Source organism: Taeniopygia guttata, chromosome 3 (assembly GCF_048771995.1).
Source record: "Taeniopygia guttata chromosome 3, bTaeGut7.mat, whole genome shotgun sequence".
Classification (NCBI taxonomy): Eukaryota; Metazoa; Chordata; class Aves; order Passeriformes; family Estrildidae; genus Taeniopygia; species Taeniopygia guttata.
Genome location: NC_133027.1, coordinates 114,415,444 through 114,429,523, shown reverse-complemented (window position 1 = coordinate 114,429,523; position 14,080 = coordinate 114,415,444). Strand labels below are relative to the sequence as shown.

At 51.5% G+C, this 14,080-nt stretch overlaps 1 protein-coding gene across 1 annotated transcript; it reads left to right on the top strand.

Annotated features, from left to right (window-relative positions):
- The first annotated feature begins 569 nt into the window (after positions 1-569).
- Positions 570-13,276, top strand: LOC105759051 (uncharacterized). Its single transcript, XM_072926139.1, has 9 exons — positions 570-587; positions 2,165-2,204; positions 6,155-7,234; positions 8,188-8,244; positions 9,183-9,283; positions 9,587-9,651; positions 10,216-10,367; positions 10,461-10,613; positions 11,658-13,276. Exons 1-9 carry the CDS (start codon positions 570-572, stop codon positions 11,996-11,998), a joined length of 2,007 nt encoding a protein of 668 aa, XP_072782240.1. The 3' UTR covers positions 11,999-13,276.
- Positions 13,277-14,080: the final 804 nt, after the last annotated feature.

The following is a 14,080-nucleotide window of genomic DNA, read 5'->3' as shown; positions in this document are numbered from 1 at the left end:
TAAAAACATTTTCCCGGGGAACCTTACCCTCTGCTTCCCTGAGCAGCCTGAAGTCATGTCCAGGGTTGAAGTTTTGCTGGCACTTTTCCTCCCTGTCAACAGAGATTTTTAAACTCGATGGTTTTGTGATCACTGTGGCCAAGACAGCCACCAATGCCCCTTTCACTCATGAGACCCTCTCTGTGAGCAAGAGCAAATCAAGGAGGTCATCTCAGTCGGCTCTCTTAGTACCTGTACCATGAAATCATCATCCAGGTGTTTTAGGAATTTTCTGAAGCTGTTTGTGCCAGCTGTGCAGTGTTCCCAGCCAACATCTGGCAAGATGAAGTCCCCCATAAGGACAAAGGCTCCATACCTGGAGGGATTTCAGTCTGTAGATGTGGTGCCCAGGGGCATGGCCCCGTCTTGGGCCAGGCAGTATTTGGTTAATGGTTGGACTCCATCCTCTCAGAGTGATTTTCCAAGATTCTCTTTCTGTGCTAAGTGGGAAAGGGGTTTTGCAGGTCTGGCCACACCTGGATGGCAGGAGGGGAGTTGGGGTCACTTTGAACATGTGTAGTTATGGAGAGATGGCTGTGGAGGAAAAGGTTTGTCCTGCTGCAAGAGTTACAGGCTCTCACTGGTCTTTTGGTCATTGGGACTGCAATGGGGAGCATGGAAAAGCTTAAGAATTATGAGCTGGGAAGCAGTTGCTTGCTCCAATACAACTGAAAAGCCAGGCAGCTGGGACAGTCTGATGAACTGCTTGATTTGACCCCCAAAAACCCCTTGGGGGTGTTTGTCCCTGAACATCCATCATCCTATCAGGCTACAATGAGCAGGAAGGGAAAAAAAAAGGAAGTTTTGTTAGTTTGCTAAATGACGATTGACATTTTAAAAGCAATATTGTCAAAGCTGCATGTCAAACAGCCTAATTGCCTAATCTGTGTGGCTCCTAATGACAAGTTAGACTCTTACAGCTGAAAGAATTTTAAGCATCTCATAATTTATACATCATCACCTGGGCTATTTGCTTTCCATGCTTCAGTAAATGTAGATAAGGAGGGAAATTCGAGGCAATTTCACCTGTTTCACTCAGTCCTGTCTCAGGATGGTGCAGCCCTGGGGGAAATCACAGCCTTCAGCTGAAGCTGGTTAAAATGTTGTGATGAAAACACTCACTTTTACATTAGGATTCTTTTTTCCCCCACTCTTTCTTTTGTTAGACAACAAACAACTTGGGCTCTGCTTCTGTGTCACACTGGGATATCAGCACCACTTTAATTTCAGGTCAGAATATTATGTGTTATAAATGGAAAAATGTTTTTACCCAAATACCCAGCACAGAAACAACACTTGGGCAGCAAACTGAAAGGGCAAGTCTGTCCCTAACAAGCTGTAGCTGGCCTCATTTCATTGATTACCTAATTGCTATTAGCTAATTGCTGGCACTGGTGAAGCAGGGCCCTATATGAGTGGGTGGGCTGCCAACCCTTTGCTGTAGGGATGTGGTTTGGGGAGGGTCTGGGAAAAGCAGTGACCCCACATTTGCTCTGCCTGAGGGATTATTTTGGGGAGGGACAGGGAGGGGTTTTGTTGGTTTTTTGTTTGTTTGGGGGTTTTTTTGGTCTTATTTAATGTTGTGGCCCTGGTAAACCCTTACCATGAGGCCTTTGTCCTCCCCATTTATTCTGGCCCTGCTCTTGATGCCTTGGGTGCTGGGGCCAGCCCCTGCTGGGCAGGGTCCTGGGGTGATGCTGGGGCCCTGCTGTGATGCTGCTGCTGCAGGGGTGAGTGAGGGGACGTGGGGACTTGACTCCCTGTAGGAAGCTCCTATTTTGGGTGTGGTGTCCTGCTTGCAAATCCTTCTCCCTTCTGCATGGCCCTGAGGGATTAAAGCCTTCCTGACTTTGCTTGTTGTGTTTTGGGGCTGGATTTTGTATTGGCTGTGGTCCAACAGCACAAATCAGGCAGTGCTTCTGGATGTAGGGAGGGGAGAAGGTTATAATCACATGGAATGAATGATGTGACCTTGGGACTCAGTCCAGGTGCAGGCAAAACCCCAATCCACCAGGCTGGGTTTGGTTCTCCCTTCCCATTGGTGTTGGCATTTCTCTGAGCAGTGTTATAAACATTGGGAATTGGCATTTTGGCCTGCAATTGGACTATTTTCTTTTTTTTGTAGTCAAGGGGATCCTCTCAGGAATACTGGAGAGTGAAACCAGGTAAGAATTCGTTCTCAGAACAGGCTCTGTGGTGTTTTTTTGGGTTTGGTGGTGGTTTGGTTTTGTTTGTTTGTTTTTTCCCCTCTGGAATTTGTTGGGTACTTCAAGGCACCAATACGTAGTGTGGAAAATCAGGAGTGACAATCTAGCTGTGGGGTGGTGTGGAGAGGGAGTGGGATGTGGCTGATCAGTACTGCGTGCTGGGGTTAGGAGAAATCTGTGCTGATGTGGGAGATAACCTGTGCCACTGTCCTGTGGCTGCCACAGAGCAGGTCCTGCAGGCAGGAGCAAAGCACTGCAGCAATTAAAACAAGTGGCAAAAGTTCAACCCAAACTTCAGGTGTGCTCCTGTAGGGCAAACCTGTCCTGGACTTGTCACTCTTCTGGCTTTGAGGAAAGTGGTTTTGGAAAACACTGCTTTTCCCTGCCCAAGGAAAGCTGCTTTCCACCTTGAGTGCTGTGGGGAGATACTAATGTTGGGGCTCTAATGGCTTCTGGCTTGGCTGAGCCCTCTAAACCCAAGAGATGGAAAATGCCTCCAGGAGAGCTTTGTCTCCCAGCCCTGCAGGTGTATGAACAACAAACCTGGCCCACAGGCTGAAACCAAACGTAGCAGGGCTCTCTTTGCTTCTGTAGCTCTCCCAGCTGGGACAGCCCCCTGATCCTTCAGCCTTGCTCCCTGGACAGCCTGACCCTGCAGAGGAGAAGCGCCTCCCTGGGACAAGTGGCACCCACTGTGTGCCTGTCCTGGGACCTCTGTGCTGCTGCATGGCCATGGGGGGCTAAAAGCACGAGTGTGCCCTGCTCTGGGGCTGTAGCAGTGGGGACACAGCCTGGCTTTCCATGGAGCAGGAGATGGTGCTGGCCAGGCCTTCTCCAGCTTTCCAAGGGTTTACTCCCACGTTTTCCCACTGATGGGTTTGTGCTGGTTGGCGAGCAGGAGGTGCCAAAATGGGGGGAAGAGGGATCCTGAAGATAATTTCTGGAGATAAAGATGGTAAATATTTCTTTGGAAGTGGAAATGGGGAAAACTTGGTTGTTGCTTCTTGTCTTCCAGAGCTGGAATCGCCTTGGTTATTGGCCTATGTGCCTATAAGAAGCTGCCACAGAGTGCTGAAGGACAAATATGGGGAGTTTTCTCCTCCAGCACTCCATGCTGATTTCCCTGTAAGCTTTTGGTGCAACTGGACAATCTGGGCAGGCTCCAGGAAGCACATAATAATTTATATCCAGGGATTCATCACTAAGGACGCTTGCAACAAAAATGAGGACAAAATTCTGTTTGAAGGAGTCTCCTCCCTGGTGGAGAGCAGTGTTGTTTATGCCTGCTGGGAAAAGGAGATGCATGTTTTTGCCACCTTTGCTCAGGCTGTCCATGTTGTGCTGCTGAAGAGGTACTTGCCAAACCAGAGAGGTGCACGGTTTAAAGGGAAGTACTACATCTTCCAAGACCAGCAAGGTGCCTCTGCCTCCAAAGATGATGCAGTTTCTGGAACTTCTGCTTCCAAAGTGCTGAAGAAAGGTGGTGTTTTTCAGTCTGGCTGGGTTGAAAACCTTCCAGAGACACTGGGCTTTGCAGCCACACGTGGCAGCAGCACTGTGCAGGGAACAGGGATCACTCTGGGCACCACAGCTGTGGGAAGTCCTGCAGAGCTTATCCCATGTGAACATGCAAGGACACAGGCTCTGGAAACAAGAGCTGCTTGTGGGCTGGGCTCTGAGCTGCTGGAGGCTCCAGGCATAGGAGCACCCGAGGGAATAATCCCCACTGCAGCACAGGACACCTGGGGGCAGGATCTCCCTGTGGGTGAGGACACTGCTGGGAGTTCTGCTCCTGTGCACAGCATGCTTTTGGAAACTCCTTTGCTTGGTGCCTTCCAGGGAGCAGACCCTTCTTGGCAGCCAGCAGGTGTGAGCCTGGAGAGCAGCCAGCCTGTCCTGAGCCCTACCCTGAGGCCCAAAGGTCTGGGCCATGAGCAGTTTACCATTAAACCAACAGGCACGGGTCACCTGGACTTGGCTGAGCACTCTGAGCCGCTGTCCCCTGGCACAGGGAAAGGCCAGGAGGGCACAGGTGCCCCCAGGGACAAGCAGCTCAGCACAGCCAGCCCGGAGAAGGGTGGAAGCCGTGCTCTGCTGAGTGTCCCAGCTGATGGCCTTGCCAAGGGCCTGATGCCCAGCCTGAGGAGCCCCTCTGATGTGGTTACCAGGGACCACTTGCAGCTGCTTCCTGAGAGAAGCCAAAGCAGTCTGGGGCTTTTGTCCAAGCCTAAACCTGAGCTAGGCACAACTGGCCTCCATCATACCCAGCTCGTGGATATTTTCCCACTGGGAAGTTTTGGGGGAGCTGCCAGGAGGAGCACAGGGCTCCATCCCACAGCACCAGGGCTGGCTGAACCTGCTTTGGCAAGAGGGCTGGAGCATCCTCTCACACCTGTGCCTGCCCTGGGGACAGAACACATCCCTGTGCTGCTGACCTCCTCCACAGCGCCTGTCCCTGCAGACTTTGGCTCTCTGGATTTAGTCCCTGAAGCGCCTCTCCCTCCACAAGTGGAGTCTCTGTCCATGGTGGCCACTCCAGCAGCTGCTCTGGACTGGGCCCCTGGCAGTCTCAGGCAAAGGGACATCTCCCCAGCTAGCCCAGCAGGAGAGATGGCCTCCCCTTCACCACCTTGCCATCCATCAGTAGCCTCTGAACTGGGCACAGATGGGTCCTCCAGGTGCCTTGGCCCTGGGATGCAAAAGCTGGTGCTGGGACAGGCAAGTGGCCAGAGAGGTGAAACCACAGCCTCTGTGGGCTTGATGGCCAGGAGTACCTCCCCAGTCTTTGCCACTGTCCCAGGGCCTGGTGTGAGGCTTGCTCAGCCTGAGGGCCATGTCAGCAGAGGCTCTGGGGTGACACCAGCTTCCCTGGCTGACACCAGAGAGGTGCATGAGGTGCCTGTGCAGCATCAGGACAGTGCTGCTAGTGACAAACCAGCTTCTGTCTCCAGCTTCAGGATGTTTAAAATGCAGGGAACCACAGAAGCTGTGCAAGTGGGTGCAGGACAGAGAACAACTGCCTCCTTCAGCACCACTCCTGCACACCCTGCTCTGCCTGCAGCTCCGTGGGGAGAAGCACTGCCAAGAGACCAAAAGCCTTGGGAGCTCTCTGGTGTAGCCAGGAACGCCCAGGTGCCAGAAGGACAGCAAGGGAAACATGCTGGTAGGTGTTCCAGCACTTTGGGTCTCGGCACAAACCAAAAGTACTTGGTGGGAGCAAGGACAAGGCTGTGCCTTGTCTCCATCTGGGAATCCTAACCTGCTGTCTGGGGAGAACTGGGCTGGGGTGACCCTGGCTGGACACCAGGTGCCCTCCAAAGCTGCTTCTCAGCAGGACAGGGGAGAGAAAATGTGATTAAGGGCTTGTGCGGTAAGATAAGGGCAGGGAGAGATCACTGACTGTCTACCATCATGGGCAAAACAGACTTGGGGAAATCAGTTTAATTTAATACCAATCAAATCAGTGTAGGATAATGAGAAATCAACCCAAATCTTAAAACCAATTTCCCTTCAGCCCTCCCTTCTTCCCAAGCTCCACTTCAGTCCTGGTTCCTCTACCTTCTCCCCTGCCTCTGGGAAGGGCAGAGGAATGGGACCTGCAGCCAGTTCATCACCCCGTGTCTCAGCACTCCTTCCTTCTCAGGGGAGGACTCCTCACTGGCCTGTGCAGTGCTGGGCCCACCTTGGAGCTGGCTGGCACTGGCCCTGCTTCCTGCAGCCTCTCACAGGGGCTCAGCTCCAGCTGAAGTGTGGCTATGTGGCTCCTGGGGCTGGAACTACAGAAATCTTGTAGCAGGAGAGGCTCTGAAATGCTGCCTCTCCTGTGGCAGTTAGTGTAATATAAACTGTAATATGTGACACAGTTTGTGAATATGATAAGCTTTGCATGTTTCTTTTCTGTGTTCCAGAGGTGTCAGAGCTGGGCCCTCCCTGGGTAACCGAGTACTTTCCCATCAGGAGCTGCCACCTCATCTTGCAGGGTGGGTCTGGCCTGTTTTACCTCCCCCTGCACGCTGACATCAAACCCAACATCTGGTGCAACTGGACCATCTGGGCAGGCCCCCAGAAGCACATTGTCATCTATGTCCAAGGGTTCCAGGGCAGCCATGGCTGTGGCCACAACCAGGACAAGATCATCTTCCAGGGGGTCTCGTCCAGCGTGGAAACCAAAGTGGTGTTTGCCTGCCACAACCGAGGCACTCTGATCTTTGCTGCACGAGCCACTGAGGTCCAGGTGCTGTTTCTGTCAGGCAGTGGCTCCAGAAGCCATGAATACAGGTATTTTAGAGGCCAGTATTATGTATTCAGAGACTCTGAAACTGTGGGCTCTTCAAGTGATACCACAGCAGCTCCCCAGGAGCCCTCTAAAAAAGAGAGCGGGAGGACAGAAGTGACCAAAGGTTTATTGTCCATGCTGACAGCTCCTCCAGGCCCACCAGCTGCACCTGCAGGTGGCAGGATCCAGCCTGACATTGTGAGCCCAGAAGAAGAGGGCCAGCATTCTCCTGATCTCGTGGAAGATGGTCAGTCCGGTGCTAAGCGGAGTGAGCGTGGCCAGGATGAAATTAGGCTGGAAAAGAACCCCAAGGATGGTGGCAGCAAGGGCAGAGAAACTGAAGATGACATGTTGGTGGAGCCAGCTCCAGCTGGGCGAGACACTGGGGGTAAAGCTGAGCCACCTGCCCTGGAGCTGGCCAAGGGGGGCACCGAGCCAGGGACTGCTCTGGTCACCATGGTCCCATGTCACCCAGCTGGTTCCCCTTGCTCACAGCTGCCCAGCAGCACTGTAGGTGTCTCTGACACCTCACCTACCCTGGCTCAGGCCAGTGGCAGCCCCTCAGAAGTGGCAGCTGCTGCACATGACACACAGACACCAGAGCTGGCAGAGCCACCACTGAACACCAGCACAGAACCACCTCTCTACCCTTCTCCTGGTGTGACTGCTGCTGATGTGGTGTCTCTGGGAGGAAGGACTGAAGAGCTCTTTGGTAAGGCCATTTTTTGGTTTTTACTGGCTGAACTGCCACCTGACAGTGTGCAATATCTACCTCCAGTGATGCTCTCTTAGGAGGTTTTATTTGTAGGCATGGCTGTTACCTTCAGCTGGGCCACGTGGTGCCACTCTTGACTCCTGTATCCAGGGAGGGACTTGAGAAGACATAGGATTACCAGCTCTAACATGAGCATCTATGGGATTATTATAATAGGGTTTCTAATCCAAGTGCTTTGAGTTATCCTTGGAGGAGCCAGCGTCTCTGCTGTGACTTCATCCCCAAAACAGACTGTGAGTGCTCATTTTGGTTTTAAACAGCCCTGTTTGAAACTGATTCCTCTGTAGGCTGTCACAGTGCTCCCAGGCTTGATCACTGAATCTGAGCTCCAGAAGCTGGAGAAAGGTTAGAAAAATCCTTTGTCTCTTAAGAAAGTTCAGGAGTTGATGGTAGATCACTTACACAGGCTACTGATATGCTTTAATTTCTACTAATTTCTATTAATGTCTACTAATATTTAGCTACTGATAGGTTTTAATTTCTGCCTGAAAGCAGAAGATGTTTTTAAATGGTATTTCCTCACCTCCAAACTGTTCTTGCCCCTCTGTTGTAGGTTTTATTCAGATTTTCTGCATTTGCTGGCATGTAATGCCCAAGCTGTTTTGCTCCACTGGGATCCAAGGCAGCTCTAGCGAGTTCACAGGGATAAGAGTTTGTCTGCTTCCAGAAATGGAAGTGAGGGTTGCTGGGGTGATTTCTTTCTAAAGAGACCTTTCCACTGTAGAGGAGAAGAGCTTGTTTTCAGGGCCTGATAGCTAATTTCAGTATGAAGAACAGAGGCGTGAGCTGGGACATGGCTCTTTGCAAAGTGACCCAGACCTAACGTACTTTCCCTCCCCATCACTGGTGCATCAGTGACAGCAGCCTGATGCTTTCCCTTGCTTTGGCAGATCTGATGTCCTCTGTGGAGAATGACACAGGACTGCAATCCCAGCACCATCCTGGAGGTGAGCCATGCAGAGTTAAACCTGCCTTAAAACACTGCCCTAAGCTTGGGGAGCTGCCTGAGGCTGTGCTGGACATCACCTGCTCATTGCATTTAGAAAGCAGTGGGAGCTGTTTCTCAGTAGTGACCACTCTGAAGATGCTATTTTTTAAGATATCACTGCAATCCCACAGTTGTGCTTTGGCCAATTTGTATGTCTCCCCTGGAGAAACCTGAGTTCAGGTGCTAACCCTGACATATATGCTGGCTTGTTGGAGTCCAAGCATTACTTGTTTGCTATCTAAATAAGGTTTTTCTAGGATGAATGAGGGTGAATGAACCTCAGTTCCTCCAGTGTATTTCAATGGATGTCCCATGACTACCAGGATCAGAAATGTGCAGAAATCCTGCTCCTCAGACCAGGGAGAGAAGGAAAACCCTCTTATGGGAGAGCAACTAAACAATATAAATGCAGGGTTTGTATGGCCCAGCAAGCCACAGAAACATCTTGCACAAAGGAATCAATACAGAAGGAGCCTAAGCTCCTAACAGGGGAAATAGTGATGAACAAATAGGTTTTAAACAGCCAACTGGCAAAGCTGTGCCAGTCTGGATTCCAAGAGAAAAAGGTTTGTAGACTCCATCCATAATTATGACAATCCCTTTGGGAAACAGAAGGGTTAAAGGCATGTGAATGTGATTGGGTATGTTGCTTTGTGTCAGTTTTTCACTGACAGATCAATTCTAGTATTCATCAACAAGCATTAACTAAGGTTTGTGTTCACCTGTTATTCAACAATTTGTCCTACCTGATGCACAGCCGCTGGAAATACCCCTGTGGCACTGACCTGCACAGGCATGGTGCTGTTCTGGTGTTGATGTTTAAGGACTGACCTATCTGGGGAGCCTGTTTGTATTATGTGCATTAGAACATGCCAGGATCCTTGTGTCTTCTGGCAGATGTGCTGTTTGAAGTCACTGTTGAAATCAAAGCCAAGGACTGGACTCCTCATGGTGGAAACGAGTTCCAAAGGGGTCTTCTTGAATCTCTGAAGAATCACGTAAGTGTGAGCATGGGGAGGTGGGGAAGAACAGATGGGCTGTCCCAAATCTTCATGTAGAAGAAGAGACCATTTTGTGCTTTTGTGTTTGGGGAAGATGACCTGGAGCTAAGCAAATGGGAACAACTGGTATTCTTCTAAAGAAAGGGCTCAGAGCAGTGGGCTATGGGGCATCCTCTGCATCCCAGGGGGTTTGTGAAGGGGGAGAGAGATGGGGTGCTACAGTGAGAAAATAAGCTGTTTGCTGTCATACTCCTGCTGGTTGAACATCAAATCAGCACTGGTCACTCTGTTCCTTTGCAGATCCAGAAGAACCTGAAGCTTTCTGCCAATAAAGTCAGTGAAATCAAGTTAAAGGATATCAAAAGGTAGGGTTAATGCTGTGCTGCTGCCTTGGCCGGTGACTGCTGTAATCTGCAATATTTCTTGGATTAGCAGTTCTTGGCTTCTCACTCTCCTTCCCCAGGAAGAAATGTGTTTGTTCTTCTTCTCTGATCTGTAACTTGTCCTGAAATTAGAAAAAAAAAATGTTTTCTAGAGGAAAGATGGTGAAAATTGATGTTTAGTATTATCTGGGACCTATATAGGTCTAAAATGGATTGGAGGAAAAGGAGGATAATCTCACCTGCCACAGTGCCTGCTGGAGAAAGCTGTGAGCAGAGGCTGATCTGGGACTGCAGATTGCTACTGCAATTCACTTTACTCAGATATCTGGTCATTTCAGCCTAGCTCCAGATGAGGAGCCATTTCTGGGCTTTCCTTTATCCCATGGTCCAAGTGCAAAGCTGCCTCTTGGCACAGATCATCTTTGCAAGAGCCTGCAGTACCACGATCCCATACCAAGGGCTGAAGGTCTAAATGGGCTGTCAGAGCTGGGCCTGCAGTGATGTTTTTTTCCTCCTGCCTCACCCTGGGCTCTCCCCTGCCCCCAGGACGAGAGATGCCAACCTGCTGCTCACCTTCTGGCTGCACCTGGAGCCAGAGGAGAGGAACGTGTCTCTGCTCCTGCGCTCCCACCTGGAGGAGCTGCTTGGCTCCTCGGTGGGTGTGGAGAAGCTGCAGCTGGTTTCACTCTTCGTTGAAGGTGGGTGCTTCACTTTTTAATTTTTTTTTTCCCTGAGATAAGCCCTTTAATGCCAAGCCTGACTTAACTTGGGGCATCTTTCCCCCATTCTAGATGTGAACGAGTGCCAGGCTGGGCTTGGCCTCTGCGGGGAGGGGGCAGAGTGCTTCAATGGCGTGGGCACCTACCTGTGCCGCTGCAAGAAGGACTACGAGGATCATTCTGCCAGCGAGTCCGGCACGCTCTGCATCCGCTCTCCCCGAGCAGGTAGAGGCTGGAGCTGTGCCTCTGCTCCCTCTCACGGGCTGTGCTGTCCTGGCTGAGTGACTGAGCACACCAGGGCAGGGGGCTCTCTCCTAGCTGGGGTCCTGCACCTCTGCTGATGTGTGTGGTGAGTGGTGGCTTTAGGTGTGGCAGGCTCCTGGAATGTCTTTGCAAGGCAGTTCCCAGCTGGGAATAGAACCTTTCTTCCCCCAGTTGGCTGTTTTCTGTGCATCAGGGCTACAGCCTGGCACATGTGAGTCCTTCAGTTGTAAGCAGAGTGTGCTCAGGGGTGATTTATGAGCTACCTCTGCTGTAGCTGATGTGATCAGCAAACCTGGTGGCTCCTGGGGGTGCCCTTTGTTCTCGTGTCACCCTGTGTAGATCTTGGTGAGAAGCACAGTGATGTTCCTGGTGTTTACCCCAGTTTTGACACAAGGCTGAGCAGATGGCATGTGGTGCTTGACTATAATCAGAGGTGGCTAATCCAATCTTGCAGAGAAATGGAGCCTCACAGGCTGGAAAACAGCAATATTGTGCAATATGTGCTCCAAACACTGCAGCAGCTTTACCAAAACTAGTTCGATATCACTACAGTGGCTTAAACCTTAATGTGAGCTCATAGCCAAATATAACTTCTCACCCATCCTACCAACTCCAAGTTAATTAACAACTTGAGCAGTCTAAGCCTGTACAGATCAGCTGGTTATTGTTATAGTCCGATGCAGGTAATTTTATAAATCCAGCTTTATCTGTTGGGCCTAGATGGGAACTGCAGCCGACCTTTTAGTCTCTGTGTAGCTGCAGGTGGCTCTGGCAATGGCTTTGTTGTGTCAGGGTTCTGCTGGGGTAGTGCCATCCTTGTGCTGCTCCGGGTTCTTGGTTGAAGTGTTTCCCTGGGATGGAGGTTTGGGAGACACGCTCTGGCCTGCAGGCAGGGTGAGGGTTTCTGGAGGGTGGCAGGGGCCACGCTGAACTTCCCAGAGGAGATGTGGGGCTCTGTTGAGCGCAGCGGGGCACTGGGATGAGGCCGTGGCTTTTCTCTTGCAGGGGTCAGCACCTTCCTCCGCCACGCTGACATGCTGGTGGGGGCAGCCCTTGTGGCCGGCCTGGTGCTGCTGGTGGCCTTTAGTGGCCTCTGTGTCACAGCCCTGAGGGGACAGGCCCCCAGGAGGAGCCCGGGGCCCGAGGAGCCGGCGGTGAGGGCCGTGGAGGAGCCAGCCATGGAGCTGCACGACCTGGGGGAGTGCCTGCGGCTCGACCCCTTCCAGCTGAAGCTGCGGGCCAGGGCCCCCGAGTGGCTCTGGAGTGTCCGTGCCCACCCTGGCCAGGCGGGACGGCTCAGCCCGGAGCAGCCTGGCCCGCTCCCAGGGGAGCCTGTGCCTCGCTGACCCGGGCACTGCTCCTGCACTGCCCCAGATTTCTGCCCCAGCCCCTGCCTGTGCCAACCCTCTGCGGCATTCTATATCCCACAACAGTCTTCCTCATGTTGTAACTTTGTTTTTTTAATGCTTGCTCAGCTTGGGGAACAAAATGTTTGCTCCACACCCCTGTACGTCTGCTGATTTATCCTCCTCGAGATCTGCACAGGAAAATTAAAAACTTTATTTTTTTTTTTGGAAGAAAAAAGGAAATAAGATGCTTTGGTGCTTAATATGGAGTTACAAATTAATTCTTCATCCTGCTCAGTGCTGCCTGCTTTCTCCTGCCTCCAAGGCAGAGCTGTGCAGGAAGCCCTGGTGTGACCTGAGGATCTGTGGGGTGTTTCTTCCAGCCTGGCTGAGAAACATCTCCAGAACCTGACTTAAAATTTTGGTGAGAAACCTGGTCAGGTTATGGCAGGTGGGCTGCCACTCACTGAATGATGGGGACAGCATTTTTGGTGCCTACAGCATTTTTGGATGCAGGCTGCAAAAACCCCACCACCACCTGGTCCTGGCCAGATGTAAAGCACAGCTGCCTTCCCAGCTTGTCCTGCAGCTGGATGCCGGTGGGTTTGTTGGTGGGTTTGTTTTGGGGGGTTTCAGCCGGAATTCCCGCTTTCCCCGGGATGAAGAGTGCCTGGAGCGGCGGCAGATGCCCCGCTGGAGGGAGCTGTGTGCCGCCAAAAGGGGGAAGGGGCTGCCCGGGAGATGCTCCCAGAGCCGGGGCTGCGGGCCCCTGGCTCACACCGCTCGGCAGGGGTGTCCCGGGGCAGCTGCGGGCACGATGTGCTCTGGATGTGCCCAGCTCAGGGCTTGCTCTGCACGGTCAGCTTTAGAAGGGGCTGAAAATGGCTCTGCTGTGCTTCTCTGCAGGTGAGGATACTGGCTAAGGAGTCCAAAGAGGTCCTGGCGTGTTTCTCTAGGATAACTCGCTTCCATACTCCTCCCCCACGCCCCAAAAAAAACCCAAACAAAAAAAAAACAACAAAACTGTGCTGCTGCCTGGGGCTGCTCCTGCCCACTGCAGGACCTGCACTTGTCCTGCTGAGCCCCAGCAGCTCTGCCCTGCCCATCCCTGCAGGCTGCCGAGGTCCCTCTGAAGGGCTCCTGGCACCGGGAACCTGCTGAGCAGGCAGTCTGTCCCAAACTTCCATCCTCTGCTGCAGGTCAGGGTACTGGCATCTGCTCTTCTCTCATATCTGTGAGTTGAATTAATAGGCAATAAAACAAGACAAATCTGCTGGATCTGTAAATCTGAATTTGCTCAGATTGACTGGAAGCTCTGCTGCTTCTGACATCCAAAATGAATTTGTCACCTCGCTGTGCAGCGCTCTGCTTGCTCACAGCCCTTGGCCATATGAAATGACACACTCTGATGATTTATGGGCCACCACAAATGGTTTTTTTCTTTTCAGTAGGAACTGTTCTCTCATGCATTATTGCTATGTCACTGAGGTGTGTGCAGAGGTTTCAGAGGGTCCAGGATTTACTTAGAGATTGACACACGCCCTAGGAACTGCAGGTGAAGAATAGTATTTGTACATCAGTTGATAATTTTTTTTTTGAGAAGACATTTACTAAGCCTGGTAGAACATATTCTCTCCAAATCTTTCACATTAATCTGACTTTTTTTTTTTTCCCTAGATTTTGAAGCAGGCAGGGCAAACCTCATCTGGCCCCAGAGCACTTGGACATGAACCATAAAACTAGGGCAGAAGATATGGAGGCAGTTCCTTGTGAGAGACCCCTCATTCTTTCTGCACCTACTTCATCAGAAAAGCCAAGAAAAAGGGGAGACACATTCAACCTGCTGTGGCTGCTACCTTAACCTGAGTAACAAAAGCAACAAATAAGGTGTGGGGAGAATCACTGAAGGGAGCTGCTGGCTGTGAGTTTGGTTTTCTTTCCTACAACAGGCAGAGAGCTGGGAAAGGGATGTGGGTGCTCACAGCCCACTGGGACACCACTCGTGTGTCTCTGCTGCCCATCACTCTCTGCCAGCTGGTAGAGGCTGGGATATTGCTGAGGTCATTGTCATGCTGAGGGACA